This window comes from Genypterus blacodes, unplaced genomic scaffold, assembly GCF_046128005.1.
Source record: "Genypterus blacodes isolate CSIRO-AG114 ecotype Tasmania unplaced genomic scaffold, CSIRO-AGI_Gbla_v1 ptg000003l_1, whole genome shotgun sequence".
Taxonomy (NCBI): domain Eukaryota; kingdom Metazoa; phylum Chordata; class Actinopteri; order Ophidiiformes; family Ophidiidae; genus Genypterus; species Genypterus blacodes.
The window spans coordinates 1135001-1158454 of NW_027466817.1; the positions used below are offsets into that span (position 1 = coordinate 1135001).

At 41.3% G+C, this 23454-nt stretch overlaps 3 protein-coding genes across 6 annotated transcripts in view; all 3 read right to left on the reverse strand.

The window, feature by feature from the left end:
* The window catches only part of rinl (Ras and Rab interactor-like), a 9274-nt gene extending 5969 nt beyond the window's left edge, over positions 1 to 3305 (reverse strand). For 3 of the 4 annotated variants that reach the window (XM_076143734.1, XM_076143761.1, XM_076143752.1), the window contains exons 1-2: positions 2212 to 3305; positions 1745 to 1919 (exon numbers count right to left, since the gene is read on the reverse strand). In XM_076143734.1, the coding sequence (XP_075999849.1) occupies positions 1745 to 1919; positions 2212 to 2213 (177 nt within the window). In that variant the 5' untranslated portion in view covers positions 2214 to 3305. Of the gene's footprint in view, positions 1 to 1035; positions 1722 to 1744; positions 1920 to 2211 lie in introns of those variants that run through there. The other variant, XM_076143743.1, reaches the window with a different exon arrangement.
* A 135-nt stretch (positions 3306 to 3440) lies between these two features.
* sirt2 (sirtuin 2 (silent mating type information regulation 2, homolog) 2 (S. cerevisiae)) lies at positions 3441 to 8301 on the reverse strand. The gene is made up of 16 exons (XM_076143774.1): positions 8153 to 8301; positions 7972 to 8018; positions 7523 to 7568; positions 7155 to 7265; positions 6966 to 7007; positions 6768 to 6874; positions 6121 to 6177; positions 5961 to 6029; positions 5751 to 5880; positions 5568 to 5627; positions 5396 to 5451; positions 5211 to 5287; positions 4891 to 4942; positions 4732 to 4799; positions 4567 to 4633; positions 3441 to 4186 (listed from the first exon to the last, which is right to left on the reverse strand). The coding sequence occupies exons 1-16, from the start codon at positions 8166 to 8168 to the stop codon at positions 4052 to 4054; spliced, it is 1140 nt and encodes a 379-aa protein (XP_075999889.1). The 5' UTR covers positions 8169 to 8301; the 3' UTR covers positions 3441 to 4051.
* Positions 8302 to 9012: 711 nt separating this feature from the next.
* Positions 9013 to 11880, reverse strand: dmac2 (distal membrane arm assembly component 2). Its single transcript, XM_076142673.1, has 6 exons — positions 11814 to 11880; positions 11061 to 11254; positions 10297 to 10377; positions 9868 to 10007; positions 9557 to 9719; positions 9013 to 9457 (listed from the first exon to the last, which is right to left on the reverse strand). The coding sequence occupies exons 1-6, from the start codon at positions 11829 to 11831 to the stop codon at positions 9286 to 9288; spliced, it is 768 nt and encodes a 255-aa protein (XP_075998788.1). The 5' UTR covers positions 11832 to 11880; the 3' UTR covers positions 9013 to 9285.
* Between the last annotated feature and the right edge of the window lie 11574 nt (positions 11881 to 23454).

The following is a 23454-nucleotide window of genomic DNA, read 5'->3' on the forward strand; positions in this document are numbered from 1 at the left end:
AAACCTGAAGTGCCATCATTAGGTCTCGCCACAGATTTACACTTGCGGTGGGTCGTGTCCCTGAAGGACATTGAGGACCTTGAGGACATTAAGACGTCTGTGCTCTTCAGGCTTGTAGAGGTAAATCCTCGTCTGAAGTGTGTGTGAGGCCTCGTTCCCTCTTGAGGAGGATTACTTACTTACAAAGAGCTTCATTCACAATATTGCAGAGGTGTGGTATGCTGACTCAGAGCTCATTTAAACAGATTCTAAATGAAGTCTACAACACAAATTCCATTTAAATACTTTCTGAAGCCAGTGTGTTCATGCAGTGCAAATAGTTTTCAACCAGGATGTGAAGAATGTTGCTTTGTCTGCATGCAGATAGAACAGATCGGACACGTCACCTCTTTTGGAAATGGTGAGCAATTGGTTGAGACGTAATTAGACAACAGATCGACCAGCAAGACGCATTACTAAATTAAGAGGTGCGAATGCATGCAAACCCGCTGTGGTACATACACACACACACACACACACACACACACACACACACACACACACACACACACACACACACACACACACACACACACACACACACACACACACACACACACACACACACACACACACACACACACACACACACACACACACACACACACACACAAAGGCACAGAGGAAGTGGCTTTTGCGCTCAATGTGCACACAAATAGAAGCAAGAGAGGGGTTCACTTGAATTCATCAAACGTTAAATGCAAACACAAGCAGCATCGTGGTAACGGAAGAAGAAGAGAGACGTGATGAGATGGCTCACCGCTGATTTAATAAGGAATTATTCATTCATTCAATCATTCACCGCAGCAACACTTACTGGAAACCATTCAAGCTGAAACCGCATCAACCCACAACTCGCTCTTCTTCTAACATTCAAATAAAGCAATCTGCACACTAAAAGCTGCACTATTACAATCTAAACACACACATCTATTCATCTTTAAGCTTTCTGCTAACACGTCTTCACTAAAAAATAAAATGGTTTGCTTTACTTACCAGCCACTGCCAGTTAAGAGTTTTAGATTTCTTGGCAATTATTTGCATTTCACCCATTAAGAGACAACAACTCTGCTTCCTTCTGTCTCACTCACACTCTCTGCTGCAGCACACTGGAAGCTCCGGTATCGTGCCATCGTTCTATGCTACTTCTGCATTTTCTCCAAAAGAAGAGTTTGCATGTTTATCAGAGATCAAGGTAAAAAAAAAAAAAGGAACTACTCTCTAAAATGTAATGATGTGTATGTGAGAGTTCAGTTCAGTGTTGTTAAGCCGGACAGATTCATGTGAGCGTGCAGGAACCATCTTAACTTAACTATCCTGCGTATTTTAAACAGAGCGGCAACAGTAAGATGACAGGAAAACAAAGAATAAAGATGAGTGCAAAAGGATTCTTCAAATCTCACAGTGGAAGCTTGAAATTAGTAATACATTCTTTTAAAATTAATGTATTGTCTGAATGTTGCAGTTCTGTGGTAAGGAGTGGTATAATAAGTAGGATAACTCATTGTCAGTGGGTGAAATAAACCCTGGCATGCTATTTTCTAACCCTAACCCAGAACATCTGCACCAAAGGAACCAACCGAGGCGAAGATTAACACAAAAAACGATTAAAAACTTTGTAGTATCCAGTATTTTGTCACATGTGGAGAAATTTCACTTCTTCTATCAAGTAATAGTCCACCCTTGATAAGTGGAGGATGCTCACCCCAGCAGGTCTTCCACTTAAGGCACCGTGGGCCATGTCTCTGTCCCAGGGTGCCGCGGGGCTCCAGGCCTCCTGGCAGCCCCTCAGCTGCTCCAGAGCGGGAAGCAGCGACTGTCTCCTCCTGCTACTCTTCCACGGGATGGCTGTTGTGCCATTAACTGTACTGTGAACCGCCCTGCATACACACACACACAGACACACATTAAGTCACAGGACATGTTTGTACACGTACTTATGAATCCATGCACATAAACAACAGATAAACCTTTCATATGACAGTGTGGTGAGGAAACAGATGACTTTACAGTGTAATACAGATAAAGATGGGATTCAATTTATTCTTTCCTTGTTGAAGTTTGAAACCTAACCCTAACCCGAGCTTTCACTTTCCATTATCAAATAAGTGCAAAGGTCCAAATAAAACAAGTTAAACTGCATATTGATAACATGAAACAACAGATACTCACATGTTCAGGCTGCTCAGTGGTTGCGAGTCTCCTTTTGTCCTCTACACTGTTTGCAAATTTCTCTACATGTTGCAATTGTCACTCACTTGATCTCTTCCTTTCTTCTTCACTGGCACACAATGTTGCTCAAGAGCTTGAACAACCAGGTTTCAAGCAGGAAGGTCACGTGCACAGCAGAGTTCTTCTCCTAAAAATGCGCGCTATGTGCATCATGTTCTGAAGTTAAACAATCTGAATTCTCTGCGTCGCGTGGCTGCCACATCTCCCTTCTTCAGACTCCAGCACATGTTGGCATTTAATGAACTTTCACTTTGCATGCAAAACGTTTCAGCTGATCTTTCTTCACCGCACCTCTGTCTCCTCCTATCAAGTCTGCATGTGGTTAAACTGGCTCAGCCTGTCTTCGGCATATGATGAAGGACAAAATGACAGCTTTAAAACTGCAGCGCCGCCCATCCTGTGCTATATGTTCATGCTCTCTCGTATGTAATGTCTAAACCACATCTGAGCCAGATCTCTTATCTTACTTCAGCACCATTGTAAGAAAAGACAAGAGCAAATCCAGATATCACGACTTTCTTTTGTTTGGGTTCGCTGTCTGTCCAAGAGCAACTTGTGTGTCTTTCACAGAAACCACAGCGGTGTTGGTGATTGGTCAACATTTGAGTGCAACACTTGCAGTCTTCCTTTCACATGCAACACTTTCATGACTCCTGCTTAAACCATTTCCTGTCAACATTTGGCATCAACGCTGCCACAATGACCAAGACATCTCACAGATCTGAGGCTGTTTGTAAATGCTCCGACTGAAATTAATCAATAAGCGTAAAAGCATTCATTGGGAGGTTGATTGCATTTATCAACTATTACATTTCTTTCCGAATGTTTCTGACATATAACGATTTGTTTTGATATTTTTTTGTGTTTTATAGTTTTGAGCTTAATCGGTTTTTCAATCAAAATGAAATAAAATGAAAACATGACCTCAGTCTTTTCTCTAATTATGTTTTGTAACCAGAAGGAGAAGAATACATGAAATATTCCAGATGGTGGCGCTGCAGCTACAATTCTTAGTGGATATTGAAGTCATACTGTATATAAACACTTATTTAGCACATTTCTATATTTTATACTTTTTTTTAATGCATCATACCAGCAACAATTAGGCTTTGAATGATCTGTTGTTGTTGTTGGTCAGTGACTGTAAAGAAAACAGATTTAGCTTCATGACTTGTGTGAGAATTATATTGAATGAATCCACAGGAAAAGAATACAGTAGCAGACAGTAAACATAAGGAACAAAGAAAATAATTAGATAAAAATTAGGACATTTTTAAAAGTTCCACATTATGACCCGATCACACAGTGTTATACTTACAGCTGATGTGCCACTGCCTCTGTTTATCTCTTAGAAAGTTGTTTCTAATAGGCCTTTTGTGAGGTGTGTGACTAATCAGGACAACACACACGTTTGGTTTCTACTCAGGAAAGGAAACACAATCCAAAAGTATGGATTCTCAGAGCAACGATCAAACTGCTAGGGTGTTGTTAACATTCCAGGCATTGTTTACTGGAATCACACCAAGGTGCATTGCGGCAAAATGTCCCCATGCATAGGATAGACTTCCCCAGAAGCAGTTGAGACAAGTTAGTTAATAAATGTGCAAATAACTGAAAGAGAAGCGAAACACACAGGGATTTCACACATCCTGTCAGTTCGTCCTGAAGGGTCCACAGAGGGGAAAGTCACTTAATGTTGCTCCATCTTTCCTGCATGGCCAAACTGTAAGAGTGACATCACCTGTTGTCGGTAGGGCGTGGCGGGGGGGATTTAAATAGCTCACTCTTCCTTTTTAGGCTCCTGTGGCACCGATGCAGCGCCGGCTTCGGTGCTGTCGCACTCGCAGGACGTCTCTTTCTTGTCCTGGCTGTCAATCCTGGCATGCTCCTTCTTTACCATTTCCTCCAGCTCCGCCTGGTGAGATATGAAAGAGAGAAAGAGAGAGAGAGAGAGAGTGGTGACAAAACATCAGAGAAAACCGGGGGGGATGGGGGGGGCTAACAAGAACAAGACGAGAAAGAGGGCTTCGCAAATTTGCAAGGTCCTTTTTCTGTGGTGACATTCCACCACAACATCACACAGGAAAATCATAAATAGGTTACGCAGACGTTTCACAAGTGCTTGACTCTTTGTGTTTCATGATCTCATCTCATCATTTTATGAGGTACAGATATTGTGCTAATAACAAATCAAATACACGAATAAAATACAAATGCAGATCTTAGATATCATCATAATTGTACTGTTACAGTCATCACAGTTACAATCCTAAAGTGCAGTGTAGAGGATTTTACCTTCCATCCGAGAAGATCAGCTAGAGCCAAACAGCCGTCATCACAGGTACTGATGTGTGCTACATCTCTGGTAGGAGACACAGACCAGCACCGAGTTAGAGTTTTACAGCAGATACACATTGAAAAGAGATTCAAGCTGCCTAACAAACAGAAAGGATTGCTCACCTGTACGCCTTGTCTGAATCAAAGTCCATCCCTGCTCCAAAACCAAGGAGCCCTAACATAGGATCAGCCTGCACAGAGAGATCAAACACACATACATCACCACGGATACTGTATACATGAAGGGGAAGGAGGAAAACAGATGGAGGGATGGAGGCTCACCTGCCCTGCTTTCTCCATGTTGATGAGCAGTCTGGGGCAGCTTTTGGAAACCCTGAACACCACAAGATAAGAAACAGAATGAACAAAAAGAAAGATAAAGGCTGGAAATCTGAACCAAGGCAAGTCAGTTCTAAAGTTTGGGGAGGACAGTGAGATTGTTGTCTGCACTACTGCTGGAATACATGTGTCAGATGTCTTGGTAAAAAACTGAGCTTTAGAGGAATGAAGGATGATCAATGGGTGAGAAACGTAACTATGGAAGCAGGTAAGTGACGTGTGGCTCCATGAACATACTAGAGCAGTGTCTGTTTCAGTAATACCTGCCCACAAGACCTGCAAACGGCTGGACCTGCAGAGACGTCCCCATGACGATGAGAAGGTCACACTGAGGGAAGTCCTGACAGTAAGAGAGAGAGATGGACGAGGTGGGTAGAGATTTAGTAGAGGCGCGCTGCCGCATCGCAGTTCTTTCACACTTGTGTCTGGAAAAGCAGAATCAGCTCACCGACTTCATCGCAGTGAAAAAGCGAGCGGGTAGATTCTCTCCAAAGAAGACGATATCTGGGTACAGACAAAGAGGCGACAAGACCGCAGAGACATGATGCAAGCGTGCGATGATCGGAAACAGAAGAAAATGCTTACAGGGCTGAAATCAAATCTAAAAGAGGTTGACTGACCTGGTTTGACCAAACTGCTGCATTTGTCACATTTAGGAATGTCATCAGAGAAGATTTTCTCTGCAGGACGGAGTGGGAGAGTTCACTTAAAGTCATGATAACGCAATAATCACTGGCATATGCAAAAATAAACAACAACACACATACAGTCTGGACTCTATGCATGCATACATACAACTGCACCTTTCATCCAGTCCAGGTTATACTCTTTGCGGCAGGTGAAGCTGACACAGTGAGATGTGTAGAATGTTCCGTGGGCTTCAATCAGGTCCTCTCCCTGAAGTCCAGCCACGCGCTCCAAGGTGTCAATGTTCTGAATGGTCATACAGTCACATTACTATCATGAAAGAGAGACCCGGTGTGTTTGAGTGGAGAGCTGAGTTTCGGTTTCACCTGTGAGTAGCAGCGACTCAGCAGCCCTTTATCCTTCATCAGCTTCATGAAGTAGTGGCAGATTGTGGGCTATAACAGCAAAAGAGAACAATAACACAGTGAGGCAGCTCCATTTGATGAATATACAGTGGAATTACAGATGACAGTAAATGTGTTGTACCTTAAACTGTCCTGGGTAAAGCTCCTTGGCCAAGGCGAAGAAAGGCTCTGGATGTTTCTGAGATAGAAGATGAAGAGATTGATTTAATTGTGGCGATACTGACGACAGAAAGGGTGAAGCCAAGAGGAACACACTGACTGAAAGAGAGTAAGTATTTAAAGCATCTGACCTAAAGATGGTTTCAATGTGAAACAGTCCTGAAACATCCAGTGACTGCAGCCATCTAACTGTAAATAGTAGCTTCTGTTTCAACAAAATTGACATACTAAGGTTTCAGATAAGGTGGTTGGAGGTTTAACTTCTCGCTTTAGATTTTTGACAACTTAAGAAATCCTTAAAATCAATCTTTCTATACTGTGCATGGATATATGTTTCTGTCTACACTCCTGTTTAGTTTAGCATATTTGATTATTGAACGGAACCATGTATGAAATCTGCAGTACTCATCAAAAATTACAAAATGTCAATTTAATGGATCTATTAATTAGTTTTAACACAGACGATCTGATGATGCAGTCCAGAGATGTGACGTCTTGTATTAAAAAATGACATTTTGGAACGTATATGTTGAAATCAATACATTCAAACTATTTTGGCCCACTTCGATGATATGCTATGTCATGCTTAAATTGCAGACATGACCTCACCTTAAAGTAATCTATCTGAAAGATGGCCTCTGGGTAGGGCAGGTTGTATTTCAACAGGTTTGCATACAGACCGGTTCCTGGAGAACGGAAATCAGGGATACCAGCCGCTGTGGGAGGTGGAGAGAGAAAATTAATAAGAATATAGAAATGATAAAAATACAATGAAACTTTTGTTGAAGCTAAAGCCGAGATACTCACATGTGGATATCCCTGCTCCCACCATGCAGATAATGTTCTTACCTGTATAACAGTAGAGATGTTTTCACTCAATACATAGCAACTGCATTCATAGCGGCAGGCTTGTAAGTGCAACATTATGATATGACACTTCTAGGGCGGTGATTGGTCGGCTGAAAGGATGCATTCCTGGAAGCAGAGACCACTCACATTTTTCACTCTGTATGTATCTTGCCACTCCATCCAGAGTCAGCTCATCTAGAACCTTCTCTGCTGAGCCCAGACCCAGAGTGCTGGAGAAGAGGTTACGCAGGAAGTCCACTGATAGGAGAAAACAGATCATTAACACAGGGCGAGATCAGTAATGTTACTCTCGTATAGAATAGAAAGTCACATCATGCAGCATTTTCTTTCAAGCAAAACGTTAGTAGACATTGATCACCACCTCAGGCATGATGCTTACGTGCAAAAGAAATTTGGATTAGTGAAATAATGAATGTCAGCATTTGTCAATATTATTACTAATTTCATATTCATGCCAAAACTGCATTTCACAGATATGTATTGTTGCAACATACTCTCTCCTCCTGCAGCCTGCTCCTCACTGCTGTCGTCCGATTGCTCCTGCAAAGAAAATATATAGTATACTTTATATTATTTACATCCCCGTTTGGTACCATGTCTCTTTAGTTTTCCTTTGGACGTGCTAAACCTTGTAAATTTCCATATTTGACCTTTAATCTATGACCCTAAAGTTTTTGCATGGAGATTTGACTCAAGTAGATCAGTCTGTAAATTTGAATTGATTAATTTCATTGGTATGCCATACAATCCCTATTAAAAGGATTGACGATACACCCCCCGTTTGGCTTATAAGTAAAGAATATTACTGAGTTGTTTAACTGACGATACTATGTCAAACATAACGCTTGTTTGTTTGGACTGAAAATTATCAAATGTAGCTGAGCAATCCCACCTAGTGGCAAACGTCAACTCGCAAATCTCCAGGAAAACCATTTTCACTTACGTCTGTCTCAGGTGCGAGTTCCTCCTTATCGTCTCTCTCATGAAGTTCTAAAAGAAACCGAAATAAACCAACAAGTTACATCCTGACACAAGCTTTAATTCCCCGGGTAACGTTAGCCTCAAAGCTAAACTAGCGCCTTGGTCCTAATGTGCCTTGTTTTTTGATCAGACATTCATCCTACCTGGTGTTTCAGACATTTATCCGTCTACTGAGACCCTTAAACCACAACGGTACGACTGACAACCTGTTTAAACTCAACTGTACCGAGTTATAGCAAATATCAACAACACAGGAGTTCGTCTTGTTGTTGTCCGTCACAATAAAGGTCCGTGCTCGCTATGACCCGCTCCCTAGTGCGTCATTAGTTCCTAGGTGCGGCCAAATTTCACCCACTATTATTGATTTAATAATAACTAAATCAATATTACAAAACACGGTAACATTCAAAATGTACACACATAAAAACGCATAAATTATTATTTTTTATCGAACTGTAAAGTAGACAATAGTACCATCAATTACTCAGTGTAGAGGAGATGTAGCTCATGAACTACAGTTATTCCACCTTCAAACTGGCTACTTCATTATTGCAGAATGTGTCTCTAGATACAAAAAGGCAGAGATTCCTTCATCCCTGTTGCTGGTCACTCTGTCCACTCACCGCGGAATCTGGGAATCTGATACTGCCACAGTCCTGAGCTCATACGGGATTATGGGTTTTAGGTCACCACTAATTGATAAGCTTTGGTATAAAAAAGTGGCCCAAATACACATAACATATGGACTCGCAGGTGAAAGTAATACATTGACAATAATAATTATCAAAAACGTACCAGTGAAATTTTTATTTTTTTATTTTTAACATTAACATTTAAAATGATGCAATATTTCCGCAACATATAGAAATTCATTCCCACACATGAAGAACAATGGAATTCCTTGGGACAGACAATAACCACAATACAACAAACTGGAGGTGGAACATTTTTCTTTATGTACAATATATTATATACAGTCTTTTCCCCCTTTTCATACTGTGCACTGTACAGCTGTTGCATTCTCCAGTCAGATTTGAGTCTAGAATAATGGATCATAATAGAATAATGTTTTTACAACAATCGTAATTCCTTGTGTTCTATCCAAACTGCTTTAATCTGATCACACAAATCAGTTGTGATGGAGAAACAGCCACAGTCAATAGCTCAGCTCCAGCCTCCGCCTCTCCCTGTGTTAAGGAGGCGAAGTCTTCCACCTCACGCCATCTCGGTGGTTCAGGTGTTGCTTCCATTTTCAGGGTCCGTGTTCCTACAAATCTTACTTCTGGCTTTGCATGTACTCTGCCTCCTCTCCTACTTCCTGCTGCAGGCCAAAATCATAACCAGAAGCAACGATGTGGCACTGTGGTAACATCTCTTCCAGTAGAATAATGAGCAACCCATGATTTGAAATCCCAGGAAGGAATGACACATCCAGATGGCGTAGCCCCCTGCAGCACACACAGATTTGCAAAAGAAAAAGAGCTTATTACCAGAGTTCGTGTTTTGTTCATATGAAGAGTCTGTGCTGCAAGTTTATAGATATTTACTTGAGATTCCTCAGCGCAACCAGGCCGCCTATGGTGATACGTGGACAACGAGAGATGTCCAGTTTTTCCAGGGAGTCCTGGAATACATGGAGCCTTGCCAAGCACCAGTCGTCCACCTCAGGACATCCCCGTAATGACAGAGTGCGCAGGGACTTCTGCCCCTCTGTGGAAAGATGAGGCATAGGATTACCTCGTCATCATCATCAAAAAACACAACGCTGAAAATAATCGAATAACTTTGTGTGCCTGACAGGGAGAGAGTAAATACATTGGTTGGTAAGTTTAAGGTATGACAAAATCAAGATATTTACCCAGGTTGTCAATTCCAGTGTAGTTGATGACTGTGTGGCTCACGTCTACTTCCTCTAGAGGCGTGTCTTTGTATGTCAGAAAGGTCCAGTTAAACTTGCCCCTCTGGTCTGTGCGGAACCAGTCAGGATGGCCAACAAATCTGAACACCAAGACAACAACATGAAGACCAAAGTATCATAAAAACACAACGTATCACTGGAAGTCTCAGATATAACTTAAGAGTTGTGTATTTAACTAACTGCATGTGCAACCATTTGCTTGCAGGTGATATCAGTATTTCTTAAATCAAATACTTTATTCCCAGATCTGAATTCACAATGAGTTTTTACAATCTAAAGACTGACAAGAACAGTCATTTAAAAATCTGTTACATGTTAAATTGCATTTGATAGACAGGTTGTCCATGATGAGAGGCATCAAGTACTCACCTAAATCCCCCTCTCATTCTTAGCACATAATAAGCCGCTGCTATGTCTGACCCATAAAACCTCTGAGTGTAGCCATAGTAACTGTGAAAGAGAGCGAGAGAGAGAGAGAGAGAGAGAGGAGAAAAGTCAGTGAATGTCATTGGTGGTAAAACAAAAAAAAAACATTTTACAAGCACTTCAACCATCCTACACTGAAAATAAATGATGATGATAATTGGTAACATTATGTCACATTAGTTTATGAGGCCCAAATTAATATGAAAATTACTGCGAAAAATCTGTATCTTAATCAGTTAAGCAAAGAAAGACAGTATTAGGAAGGAATGGAGAAATATAAATTGGAAATTTAAACAGCAAATATCAGAAATGGAAATGTGGAGGAATAGTTCTACAGGTGCATCTCAATAAATTAGAATATGAGGGAAAAGTTCATTTATTTCCGTAACTAATGCAAAAAGTCAAACTCTTATAGAATATAGATTCATTTCAAGCCTTTATTTGTTTTAATTTTGATTCAGTATCTCAGAAAATTAGAATATTGTAAAAAAGTTCAATATTGTAGACTCATAGTGTCACATTCTCATCAGCTAATTGACTCAAATCACCTGCTGAGGTTTCCTGAGCCTTTGAATTGTCTCTCAATCTGGTTCAGTAGGCGACACAATCATAGGGAAGACGACCATATTGTAATTTATTGAGATGAACCTGTTGTACTGTAAACATAGTTAAATCTGCTCCTAACGTGAACAAACACTGTTTCTTACGCGTTCCTACTTTGAAGCCCCCTCCTGCTGAAGGCAGAGCGCCAGCTGAGGAGCAATTCTATGTCATAGAAACGATTGGTGAGAAAGAGGAGCAGCCTTTTGTGAAGAGGAATAGAAGGAGTCGCTGGGCTGGAACTACACTGTCGCCTAGCAACAAGGAGGCGAGGTGACCGCTGACAGCACCTCTGTAAAAACTGAACAGAGAAGGAAAAGAAGAATATGATAAATATGGGAAACTTCATCAACAGATAGAGACAAATAAGACAAATGTAGCTCGAGTTACATTAAGCAGGAGTTGCATATTAACTGGTGACTTTAGCACAAATGTGTCTGCGTGTGTTTGAATGCAGTAACACAGATGCTTAAAGCTAATTTCCTTAATGGTGTAATTTCAATAAAAAGTCGTTAAATACACAAGCAAACACCTTTAGTAGTCAAGGAGCATATCAAATAGAAAACAGTCGTATATTGAATTGTGAAGATTATTCGCCATACTATAGAACTTTAGGCAACAATAACGTAAACAACAACATAATAATAAGTTTAGAGGCTAAAGTCACCAGTTTACATGGTCACTAGTTGGTATAGAACACCTCGTTGCACGTTAGATCTAGGTAGTCTTCTGGCGAATACTAAGGCATGACTTTAGATAATGCCAGCGGCAGACCAACGCTATTTAAAGACGATACAAACTGGCATCTAAGAAAGAGTTATTTAGAAATACAGAAGTGTGTAATTTGAAGGGTAGCCTACCACCAAAGACGCCGCCATGATAGTGCTGTGCAACAGAGAGCCGCGTGGCTCAAACCTAGCGCTTTCGCATTTACATTCTGTAGTTCATCATCTCCACCACAGGGTGTCGCACAAAACACATTCTTGATTTCCCCTCCTCTCATGCACACCGCTGTCTGTTCATTTAAATATAGATGCGGGGCAGTTATATTTATATATTTTAGCCCAAATAAAATATTTTGGCTTATTATGTACAACATGAGAATGTATTACTCAAGATATTGAACCTCAGTGCTGTACTTTGGACCACATACGATTCAGAATGAAAATCTACAACCACTGACATGGACAACCAGTGATTTTCTTGTTTGTAGTTGCCATTGCTTGTATGGCTTCATATCCACAGCCTGCTGCTCGTTTGATTTGTATTACATCTCTAAGGCGAAGGTGTACTGCTGGTAAATAAAATTTTCCTCAAGGCTTTCTATGATTTCTTTCTTTCACACCTTAGGCAGGGACTACATCTTGAAACCTTGCTCATTTGACAGATGTTTCATTACAAGCACCCCCCCCCCCCCCCCCCCCACACACACACACACACAATCTACAGCCTAGATTACTCACAGTAATGTGATAGTGAAAGACGCTTCACACCTGCTGATACAAAAGTAGATCATGCTTTGTGCTTGTATATTGTATGTGTGTGTGCATGTGTGTGTATGAAGCAGCGGAAGGGGGAAACAACAGTTTGAGATGGACAGTCAGATATAAACACTTAATTAAACAGAATAGATCATCTCTGAATGACTAAATTACTTGTGTGTACTCTACATAGTGCAACAATGAAATCCATGAAGAATAAGACAACAATGTCATATTTTCCATCCTTAGTATGAGTAGAGAGTGCCAAAGGGATGGACGGATAGAGTGAGAGGCATGAAAGACAAACTGAGATGATTATTTTATGCAGAGCCAAGGCCAGGTCGGTCTGGAGCCGAAGCAATCACATTACTGAATGGTTGGCTGAATGAACATATGGACCAATGAACTGAAAACTGAACTGAGGAATGACTGGCAGGGGGAATAGCGGAGAATGAATTGATTAGGGAAAGAATGCCTGAATAAATTGAACAAAAGTTCAAAGCCTTAATGGGAGAAGCAGACATGCATGGGGTGTGTATTTTAGTCATTTGGATGGAAATTAATACCCACAATCACCTACCATAACTATGTGTGCGTGTTTATCACAGATAACTCTGTGTGTGGAAAAATAGATTCTTTGGATCCACATTCCAGACTCTTTGATCCTGATGATTGGACAAACATTGTGTTCAGATCAAGACCGCTTCGCCGTTCTACATTATTGATGAGATTTTCTTCCATATTCTTAAGACGTGGTTTGGTATGTACAGTCCATACAGTATATTTGTATAAACTCATGCATTTTTGATTGAATCTTTATGGAGAGATGTAAACACAAGCTTGAACTTTGAGTTTAAGAAAGCTCAGCCTATACATGAACATTGCTATTCCATGCAGCAGCTGTTTAAATGAGTATATAAAAATACTTAAATACTGACTTTGAACCATTATTTGCCAACATTTATATAACAAAATGCAGCAAAAACAGCGATCCGGGAGGGAAGGAGGGCTGTGATTGATCCCAACCAGAGCATCGTCCTTCTCTTTCCACATCCACAGATCGGTCATAGATCCGGATCAGCTGGTTAAGACCGTGCCAAGCTGACAGGGATTCAGGGTCACTTCACTGAGGCATCTGTAAAGGTTCTCAGTCATCATTCAGTCAGGCAGTTGCCGAGTGTCATCGGGGGCATGAACACAAACAGTTGATGACAGTCAGCCTCACCTCATCCTTACGTCACTCTGATTCACGCTGAAATGCAGATTGTTCATGTATGTTTGGATGTAAATCTTTGCTAGACTGTGTCAGGAGCTCAAGGTAGATCCATGCCTTGGCAGCATTGAGCTCATTTCTATAAAAAGTGTAACAACGATGAACATGTAATTCTAGCCCACTCTTTTCAGATGAATGTTACTGCTACTCTCCCAGTGTACTTATGTCTTGTTAGTGGATGAAGTCTGAGGCTGACGAGTTGTTACTCCCCTGTGGCTTCTCAATTTTTGCTACGAGTCGCACTACGAAATGACTCTGCAGGGAAGCCATTAGCGGCTGCTTCTCTGGTCCTCAATCCCTCCATCCCTCCATTCCTCTTTTTTCCTGCAAAGAAAAAGCAGAGAAACACATAAATGTACACACGTTCACACACATGCACATGCACAGGCTGCCAGTGGTCTCAAGACTGTTAGCGGCTGTCACATTTGTTTCATTTGATCCATTTCCCATAAGGCCAGTGGAGTCTGCAAATCTCTGTGGCAGTAGCAGGGAAGCCATTAGTGAGTCCTCATACTGGACCAGATGCTTAAAAACCACTATCAGTACATTTAAATCTTTGATTATACTCAAAAACAATTGATTTGTTTGAAACATCACATAAACACCATGATTAGACTTAAATCAATGTAACCATACTTAGAAAAACAGACCTGGAGAGAGATGAGATGTCATCAAACACTCAATTGATATGCTTATAGGATTTACCGGACAGGGATGGTTGTAATGTGTGTGTGTGTGTGTAGCAGGAAATCAGATTCAGGCAGGAATGTAGATTTATTTTGGTCATATGGTATCACCATTATTCGCCGGTGTGTCTTCTCTTTCGATTCTCTTTTTAAATCCACATAAAGCTTTAGTTTTTGCACATGGTGAAACAGCAACAGCAAGATTTAAATACACTCAAAGAAGAAAAACACCAGACAGAAATTGGAGCAAAGCAGATTGCATTTACAGAAATATCTCTTCAATTCACGAATTCACATGTGGACACACACACACACACACACACACACACACACACACACACACACACACACTAGGAATACTTCATTAAGTCAGGATACCAGCGATGGACTTTAAACGTGATAAGTGTCTGAAGTACATTCACTCAGTTCAAGCACCTTTGCGTTTGTATAGTGTGTGTGAGAGTGTGTGAATGTACAGGAGCACATACTAATCTGGTTGTTATCTCTCTTTTCCACACATCTAGACTAATTTCCATTGACAGAATTAATAAGCACGGTGACGAACAGCATGTGGACCCAGTCTGTCATTATGCATGCTACACAATAATTCATTGTATTATCTTGTATGGAGATGCCACTCAGAATAGTAAAACAGCCAAAAATAGCATCAGCTAAATGTGTATGTCATGGCAAAGACGATGTATTGGCAGAGAAGGACTGATAAACCGAATTTACTGCTATTTTACTGCTATTTTCACACATAATCACGTTGAGTGCACATAGAGACACTAAATCCATCTGCAATAAAGGCACAAATACACAAATAGATCAAATGTTGCTGTCTTGGGATGTGTGTTTGCCTGTGGCCCTGAGAGAGCAGCGCTGGTGGATGGGATTAAAAATAAAAAATAGAACAAGGTTACAGTTGAATGTTTCCTCAAGACTTTGCACCAAAAAGTTCCTACTTCCATCTTTTGAAAAGCTAACACACACACACACACACACACACACACACACACACACACACACACACACACACACACATACACACTCTGCATTGAAGTAATTGATTCGGAAGTACGGCTTGCTTACAAATTCATACTGAACACTACTATGCAAATGGTTCAGAATCTCTCTCTTTATCTGGTCTCTCAGCGAGTTACAGACCTTACACACTGTACGATAATTCCCATTGGATTGTAGAGATCCAAGAGTGTCAGCTACATAGCGGTACATGAATAATGCAATGGTCATAAAAGGTTTTTTTCCTGCACAACAGAGACAGGAGTTATGATACATCATATGTAAGTTGCATTCTGCTTGTCTCGCCATCTCGTCTCTGTGACTTCTGAGTGATTCTTTGCAGTCATGTAGGTTTGATTCATTTCAAGTGAGCCTTTCATTCAGGTGCAGCTGTTGCTATAACGATGAGCACAATGTTGGAATATCATCTCTTTCATTATTTCTCAGGATATGCAGCTCGCCTTGCACTGTTGAGACGTGCGGTGTCTGTGATTAGAAATGAATAACTCCTCTTGTCTTCTACATCTAGACTATAAATAGGTTCAGCAAAATGGATGATATATAATACATTTCCTTCATATTATAGCCTCCCGTGATTTCCTGTTCCAGTTTGCTATTTCCTATTTTGTTCCTCTGGTTGCGCTTCACATCCTATACTGTCTTTTCATCCCTCATCCCTGCTCTCTGCAACACACACAAGTCAGGTTCGTAAATGTAGGAATTCAGCTCATGCATTAACATTCCCCTTCACGTTCTTCTCTCTAATCTCTCCCTTTCTCCGTGTCAGCAGAATACTGAAATGGGGTCTGCGGTGTGTGAAAAGTGCACACACACACACACACACACACACACGGATGTACAAATTCAAATACTGTACATGTACAAGAGTGCTTACAGATAGGAAGAGGCAGAGAGAGAGAGAAAGATACCAGGATGGAGCTGAAGTCATGAATAGCTAAACATGTATTCTGACTCGATCAATCACGCCCCTGTCTTTTATCTGCTACGGCTCCATTAAGCTGATAATTGACTCTTTGGGCTGCATGTCAACTAGGCGATATCTGCTCTGAGTCAAACTATGATTAAATAACCTGTGAGCAGACAAACTGTATCGCCTCCTGTACCAAAACAGTTTCACAGGCAGGGATTCATGCGTTCCACAACACCGACAACAACAATGAACATCAGCAGAGCCATGACTCTTACTTTTTGGAGGATGTGACATGTATGTAACTGGGATAAAATCCTTTCAGCATTCTTGGCCAAAAGATGTGTGACGTTCAGGGGATGATTTTGAAGTTAACGGTTCACCACTGTATGTGCCAGTGTAGTCCAATATGTGACAGAATTTTACATATCCATCACAAAATCTTCTTTTTACAACTTACAAACATCTAAACAAAGGCGCAAAGGTAAGATCACGTGCAAAACACTGAAATCATCATTGATAAATGCTTGACATCAGTTAATGGCAGTCTAGAAGCTGTTACATAATCGAGTCTGTCGTCCTCTTGTTAACCCCACAGATGCCAGTTCCTCCAAATCAGCACAGGCACTTTGCTCTTTCAGGTAATAAGCTGCTTACTGGGATGAAGCCGGGGGGAAAGTGGGGTGAAGCCTCGCTAAATCCTTCCATCATCTACCATTCAGCGCTCTGAGGAGTAGCCTGCTATTACACAACGCTATCATAACTACAACTAAGGCTTTCCCCAAATGTGTTGTTTTTATATATGAAGGATGAATTTCTTTGTGCATTTCCGATTCTAATCTCAGAGCCATTAATCTGGTAGAGCAGTGGTGACTCCTGTCTCCAGCTGTTGATCTTACTGTGACGTCACTCAGCAGTTATGATGTGATTTGATGGTATTATTAACATGACAGATGAGAGAAGAAAGGGCGCCATAGCAACACTTGGCCAATACTAAGAAAGAATGAATGACAACAAAATGTTGAAGGAATCAATGCATGCACGCACGCACGCACGCACGCACGCACGCACGCACGCACGCACGCACGCACGCACGCACGCACGCACGCACGCACGCACGCACGCACGCACGCACGCACGCACGCTCATGTGCCTGGTGGAGCAACCCATTTCATTGGACACACACAAACACACACACACACACACACATACACACACAAATTGCCCAGTGGAGAAGGCGTTTCCACCTCCGACTCTTGGTCCGGTGTGTCAGATGATACATACTGTGCAGACTCTCTGATCATCTACAGCACACACTCACTTTCTCATAAACCCACTGCCCACAATATTCTGCCTCTTTCACTTTGTCTCTGTCCTTCATACTCCTCTCTTGCTGTAAAGTCATTGTCCTTTCCCCCTCTTCCTCCGCTCATTTATCCCCTCTGACATCACCATAATGTCTCTTCAATTTCCTCTTTCACCCTTCAGCCACTCATGCAACTCAATCTTACTCATCTCCTCTCCGCTCCTCTTCATCCCTCTGCCTGCCTCGCTCCTTCCTAGTCAGACCAAATTTCCTACAGCTCTTAAATGTAATTTGTTTAAGCGTTTGAAAAAAAAGAGAGTATTCTAATGGGTTCAGCTTGAGACAGAGCTTGCCAAATAATTAATAGATTTCAATCCAAGGATCTCTCTCTCTCTCTCTCTCTCCCTCTCTCTCTCTCCCTCTCTCTCTCTCCCTCTCTCTCTCTCTCTCTCTCTCTCTCTCTCTCTCTGTCTCTCTCTCTCTCTCCATCCATCCACTTTATCATGTTGAAGCATAGCGGGTGAAGGCTAATTAACACACTCATATGAATGTGCTCAGCCATGATTTTCATCTCATGCGCGCACGCCAAGAGGAGTTGCGGAGTATGGAGGAAGCTCAAAGTGCAGACATCAGCCTTCCCACTCATTTCTCTTTCATCTTCCCCGTCTTGCGATTTTCCGTCTCCTCTATCTCTCCTTTACCATATTTACCCATACAAGTATTTCAAGGTAATTGGACCTATTGAAGATGTCTCGCTAATTCAGTCAGTAACTTGACCTTCATCCTCTGAGAGACATTCACACCTTGAGCGATGTGACTCAACATGAGGGCTTACAGATGCTGAAATTAACTGTATGTGAATCATGGTGGCTACTACTGCAAGACTGTTGTTTCCATATTGCCCATCCTCATAAGACACAGACTTCATAAGACATAGGGTCGTAATTCACAATACCCAAGACCCAACATGTCCCCTGTCAAGATGGCAAAGCAAAGCAGTGTTGGTCTCTTTATGGTGTCAGGTTGCTTTTACATTAAAAAAGCCAATCTGTGTTTTCTGTAGAGCACTGATCACCAGCCAGTCTGTGCCGTAGCTGTGACCTTGATATTGATTTGGTATTTGCTCCATCTGGGCCCTAAAATCTATTTGACCTTTTTTATCTTTGCCCCGGCAACCATTCCAAGAACTACTGCAGTTTACTCAGAATCCTTCTTTGTTTAAGAGGGGGGGAAGGAGAGAGAGAGAGAGAGAGAGAGAGAGAGAAAGCTCTCGTTTCATGCATTATGAGAGACAATCATGCTCATGACTTTAAATGCATTGTGACTTGATGTAAAGTGACATGTCAGTGGGAAATGTTTTTCCTTGAAGCTTACTTGTTTTCTGTGAACATACTGTACAATAGGTTCTGTAGGAATATAAACCGTAGAACGTTCCATGGATCATATCCCGTGGCTCTAAATGGGTCCATTCTATACAGGTGACTATCATGGACCCGTTAAAGAGATTCAGTTTGAGCTCATCTCAAACTACTGCAGTGACTTTACCTCTCCATGTTCCTTTGCCACAAAAGGAATCACTACCTCAGTTGTCAATAGTTCCACCTTGAAGATATGTAGAGATTTTACATTTTTGTATGGTGTTACTGCTGCTGTGTAAATAATTGGGACATTTGCCAGACGGCCGAGCTGCCCACTCATGATTTACTCTCTCTCTCATCTCTTAGTATGTGTTTTAGAGTCAAACATAGAGCACTCTCAGTATCGGTGACTTCAGAATGAACCCAGCTGAATCCTGAGAACATTGGTTCTATAAATAATGCATGATAAGGGGAAATTTGAAGTAAAAATGTAATGTAAATATGTAAACAATTCATGATCAGGCAACATTACAAATGGCGTATGCACAAACAAACAAGACTGTCAAGTAAGAAAAATCATATAGCAGTACAGCAACACACTCACACACATACACACACACAGGGCGTATACCAGTGTCTAACAGACGCTCTACTTCTGCATTCCCCAAGCTGTTGCCTGTCATGTGTCCTGACTGATTTTAATTGAGCTGGAAGGCCAACACATGCTGCTAACTGCTCCTCTTGCTTCTCTTGCTACTTATTTCTACTGTCTGTTACCAAGTTATTAAAATTATCATCAAATTTAGATACTATAGATGTGTATTTGTTGTGACTGTAATTACAGTAAATGGACTCTTTTACTTGAGAAGAATTAGGAAATGTATTTATAATGTGTACATTCTGTGTGTATGAGTATGATTCAATCTAAAAAGACTCACACTTCACGTTTTGATTATTTTTGGCCAAATGATCAATTCCACACTAATCTACATGATCATATTCTCACTTCTTCCTGACATTCCATTTCTCTCTCATGAGGAGGCATCTTAGCCATCTTTTCATCTGTTTGCATATTCAGTTTGATTGATCTCTCAGTTACTCGCTGGCAGAGAGTCTACACATGTACATGGATTATGACATAATGACGTGAGGGATGATGCATTTTGGCACTGTATGTAGGACATGTTACCTTGGCCTGGTGGGGCTGTTAAAAGGTCCAACGGTCCAAGACGAGACTTTGAGGTGAAGACAGAAACACTTCCCTGGCACACTCCATGGCAACGGCTTCCAAGATTTCTGCCTGGTTTCTCACCGTCAGCTCCCCCTAAACGAAGTGGCAGAGGTTTGAGGTGCCGTAAAAGTGACTGATTGGAGCTTTAAAGCCTCTGTAATGATCCCTAGTGGTGAGGATTAAATAAGGAGAGGGTGTCACGTAGATGGATGGTGGATCTGTTTGGTTTGTGTATGTGTGCAGCAGGAGGAGGAGGGCAGGGGAGAGGATGGTTCAAAGGGGCGTGGGTGGGTGCATGCACGTGTACTTGTGCATACAGATTGTACAATGTCTGTGTATAAAATATGTGTGTTTGTTAGTGTGAGTCCCCCAGCCGCTCCCTGCATGAAAGCACTTAGCAGACAGAGTCCAGCGGCCCTGTAAAGAGCTCCTGTCTAATGTCCACTGTCCCTCTGTTCCTCTGCATTATTTAAAGAAACACTGGGGGTCATTTGTCAAACATGTTCTTTGACTTTACCCTGGATCTCATCCTGTAATCATTTCAATGTCTACGATCACAAATCAAGAGCTCTAGCAGACAACTGTTGTAATGGTCTATTTTCAGGTCCGCCTCAAACAGAGGAACAGCTACAGCTTGTTCAGAATGCTGCTGCTGCTCAAGAATACAATGAGAATCCAGTTAAGAGACAATTTTTGAGATTATTTTATGTATATAGAAGGAAAGAAAAGAAGAAAAGAGACATTTATGTTCACCATCGCTTTCTGCTTGACAGCAAACCTTTCACTTTTAGTCTTTCAGTCTTTAATTTACCTGATCAAATACATTTAGATCGTTCTTCTTTTATTCTTAATGTAAATAGCTTCATATGCATTCTGCCCAATCCTGTCTTATTGTAGCTGAAATGTCTTTGAACATGTTTTTATGTGAAGCACATTGTGTCTCCCTCAAGTTTGACATGTTCTGAATAAATTGTACTTCTTTGTGAACGTTTCTATGACCTTCAGAATTCCTGACCCGAATGTTCTCTGAGACTATATAAAGCTTATATTAAAGGCCACGGGTTTGTTGAGTATTCAAAGGGTCCACTTGTAACATGGTGCAGGGAAAAGAGATGAAAGGCACAGCAAGAGTCTATTAACAGGCTTTTGTTACTACACAAGTTAAAAACTCTTTTAATCATCATCACATTTTAATGAAACCACATCCTTGGAACCAATTTAGATTAAAAGCATTAGTTTTGTGTGTAAGAGAACATTTTTTCCTCAATTGTCCATTGTGTAGAAGCCATTTAAGCAGAGAAATGGTTACCATGTAATATCTCAGTGACTGGTGATGTCACCGCCCAAACAAAAGACTCTCTCAGACATATTCAATAATTCACATCTCCACTTTTAAAGACGGTCTCTATATTGAGGAGACGAACCTCATTTTCACCTTTATTGTCAACACGAGTCATCCGTTTATCCGTTAAATAATGAATAATATTGTCAGAAAAAGCTTAGAAATCACGGGAAGATATTCCTGTGCAGGACTTCAACAGTCTGAAAGTGTCTGATGGAGACATTTAGAATCAGGCTGCTTTAAAGGGCATGTCAGGTTGAATATTCTGTGTTTGTCCAATGCACCATATCCTGGCATTTTACCTCTATAGAACACCATGAAGGTCACGTGAGAGGATTGAAATAGAGAAGCAAAATGAAAAAAAACCTTTTCAATCATGTATAGTTCCATAGTAGTTAAATTGATTTTGGTTGTAAAGTCTTCAAATATTACATTTAAATAATAACAATAGGCTTCCATGTGATGAAAAGGGAGGCGCTCTGTGTTCTCTGTGGCATATACGATGTTTAAACAGTGTCATGGAACCTGGCACCTCCTGTCCTGTTTACATTTAGGTTGCGGCTCCCATGATAAACAGTAGTGTTGATTATAACAGCGTTTGCCTTTACAAATCAGGAAGTAGGACCATACTCTGCTTTAAACCTTGATTCTATCCAGCGTAAAGCTCACTCAGTTTATTCTTATTGCCAACTTCCTACTTATTGAGTTAACAAGATGAAGAGAGAAGGAATTATACTTACATACACTTATCGACATTACAATAATGAAACTGCAATACACTGATATGCTGTATGTGTGTGTGTGTGAGAGCCACGGTGGATACTTCACTTTCACCTCTGTGTGTGTGTGATGTGAAGCTTTTGGCTGTGTGATGTATATCTCCTTTAATAGCTATATGCTGTATAGAATGCCAGCGGGTGTGAAGTGACAGGGAATGTGGCTTAGCGGTGCAGCCGGACAGAGCCTGAACTCTCTGTCGTGCCATTGAGAGCCTGCCAACTGACCTCTGAGTGTGTGTGTGTGTGTGGGTGTATATGTGTGTGTGTATACGCATATTAGAATCTCGTTTCAAAAGTTAGTGTAATTGTCATATTTAGATTGATGGATGTTTGTTATGAGTATTTACAAAATCTGTTTGATCATTTAATAATGTTTGTCTTTTAAGATAAGATAATCATAATAGATCAAAGTCTTTACTTACTACTGAAAAATCAAAGCTTTAGCTTCCTGACAAAGAGTACAAGAGGTGACTTAAATCTTCCATGTTGAAGTTGTAAACTTTGTAAATATTAATAAATAAGTGTAAACGGCCTGTCTGTCTTCATATAGGGGTTTGAGTTGCATGTGAGGATGTGCGAGTATAGAGGTTCCCTCCGCTTCCTCAGTTTGTGTGTGTGAGTGAGTGTGTGCGCACGTCAGGGGTTGCCTGGGAAGACTGGTGTTTGATTGGTGAGTGTTGCCGAGATCTGCTCCTTCCTGTTAACGTACGCATCACTTCCTCTCACCCAGCCCAAAGCTACTGCCTCACCATCTCACAATCACTCTGACACAGTTCCTCCTCCTCCTCCTCCTCCTCCTCCTCCTCCTCCTCCTCCTGCTCCTGCTTCTCCGCCTCCTCCTCCTTCTTGCTCATGCCGTCCTCTGATTGTTATCCTACGTCCTTCTTTGCACTGCGCCTCATTTCCTTTCCCCTTACCTCAAGGCTCGATCCTTTGTCTCTGCGTCTCTCTCTTATCTCCTCCAGCTCTGCTGAGCATTTTCCGAGGCTGTCCTTGTGTTTTTCTTCTCTTTTATCCTCTTATTTTTCCCTCTGCTCCCCCACTGTATGTGCGGATTTTCTACTTCACCCCTCCTCTCACCTCTCTCATTGAGG

Coding starts and splice junctions, on each gene's coding strand:
- dmac2 (XM_076142673.1), bottom strand. Junction 9,720..9,867: donor CACTGGAATTGACAACCTGG/GTAAATATCTTG, acceptor ATCTTTCCACAG/AGGGGCAGAAGTCCCTGCGC. Junction 9,458..9,556: donor GTTGCGCTGAGGAATCTCAA/GTAAATATCTAT, acceptor TGTGTGCTGCAG/GGGGCTACGCCATCTGGATG.
- sirt2 (XM_076143774.1), bottom strand. Junction 5,452..5,567: donor CAGCAGTTTGGTCAAACCAG/GTCAGTCAACCT, acceptor GTCTGTACCCAG/ATATCGTCTTCTTTGGAGAG. Junction 4,634..4,731: donor GATTCAGACAAGGCGTACAG/GTGAGCAATCCT, acceptor GTCTCCTACCAG/AGATGTAGCACACATCAGTA.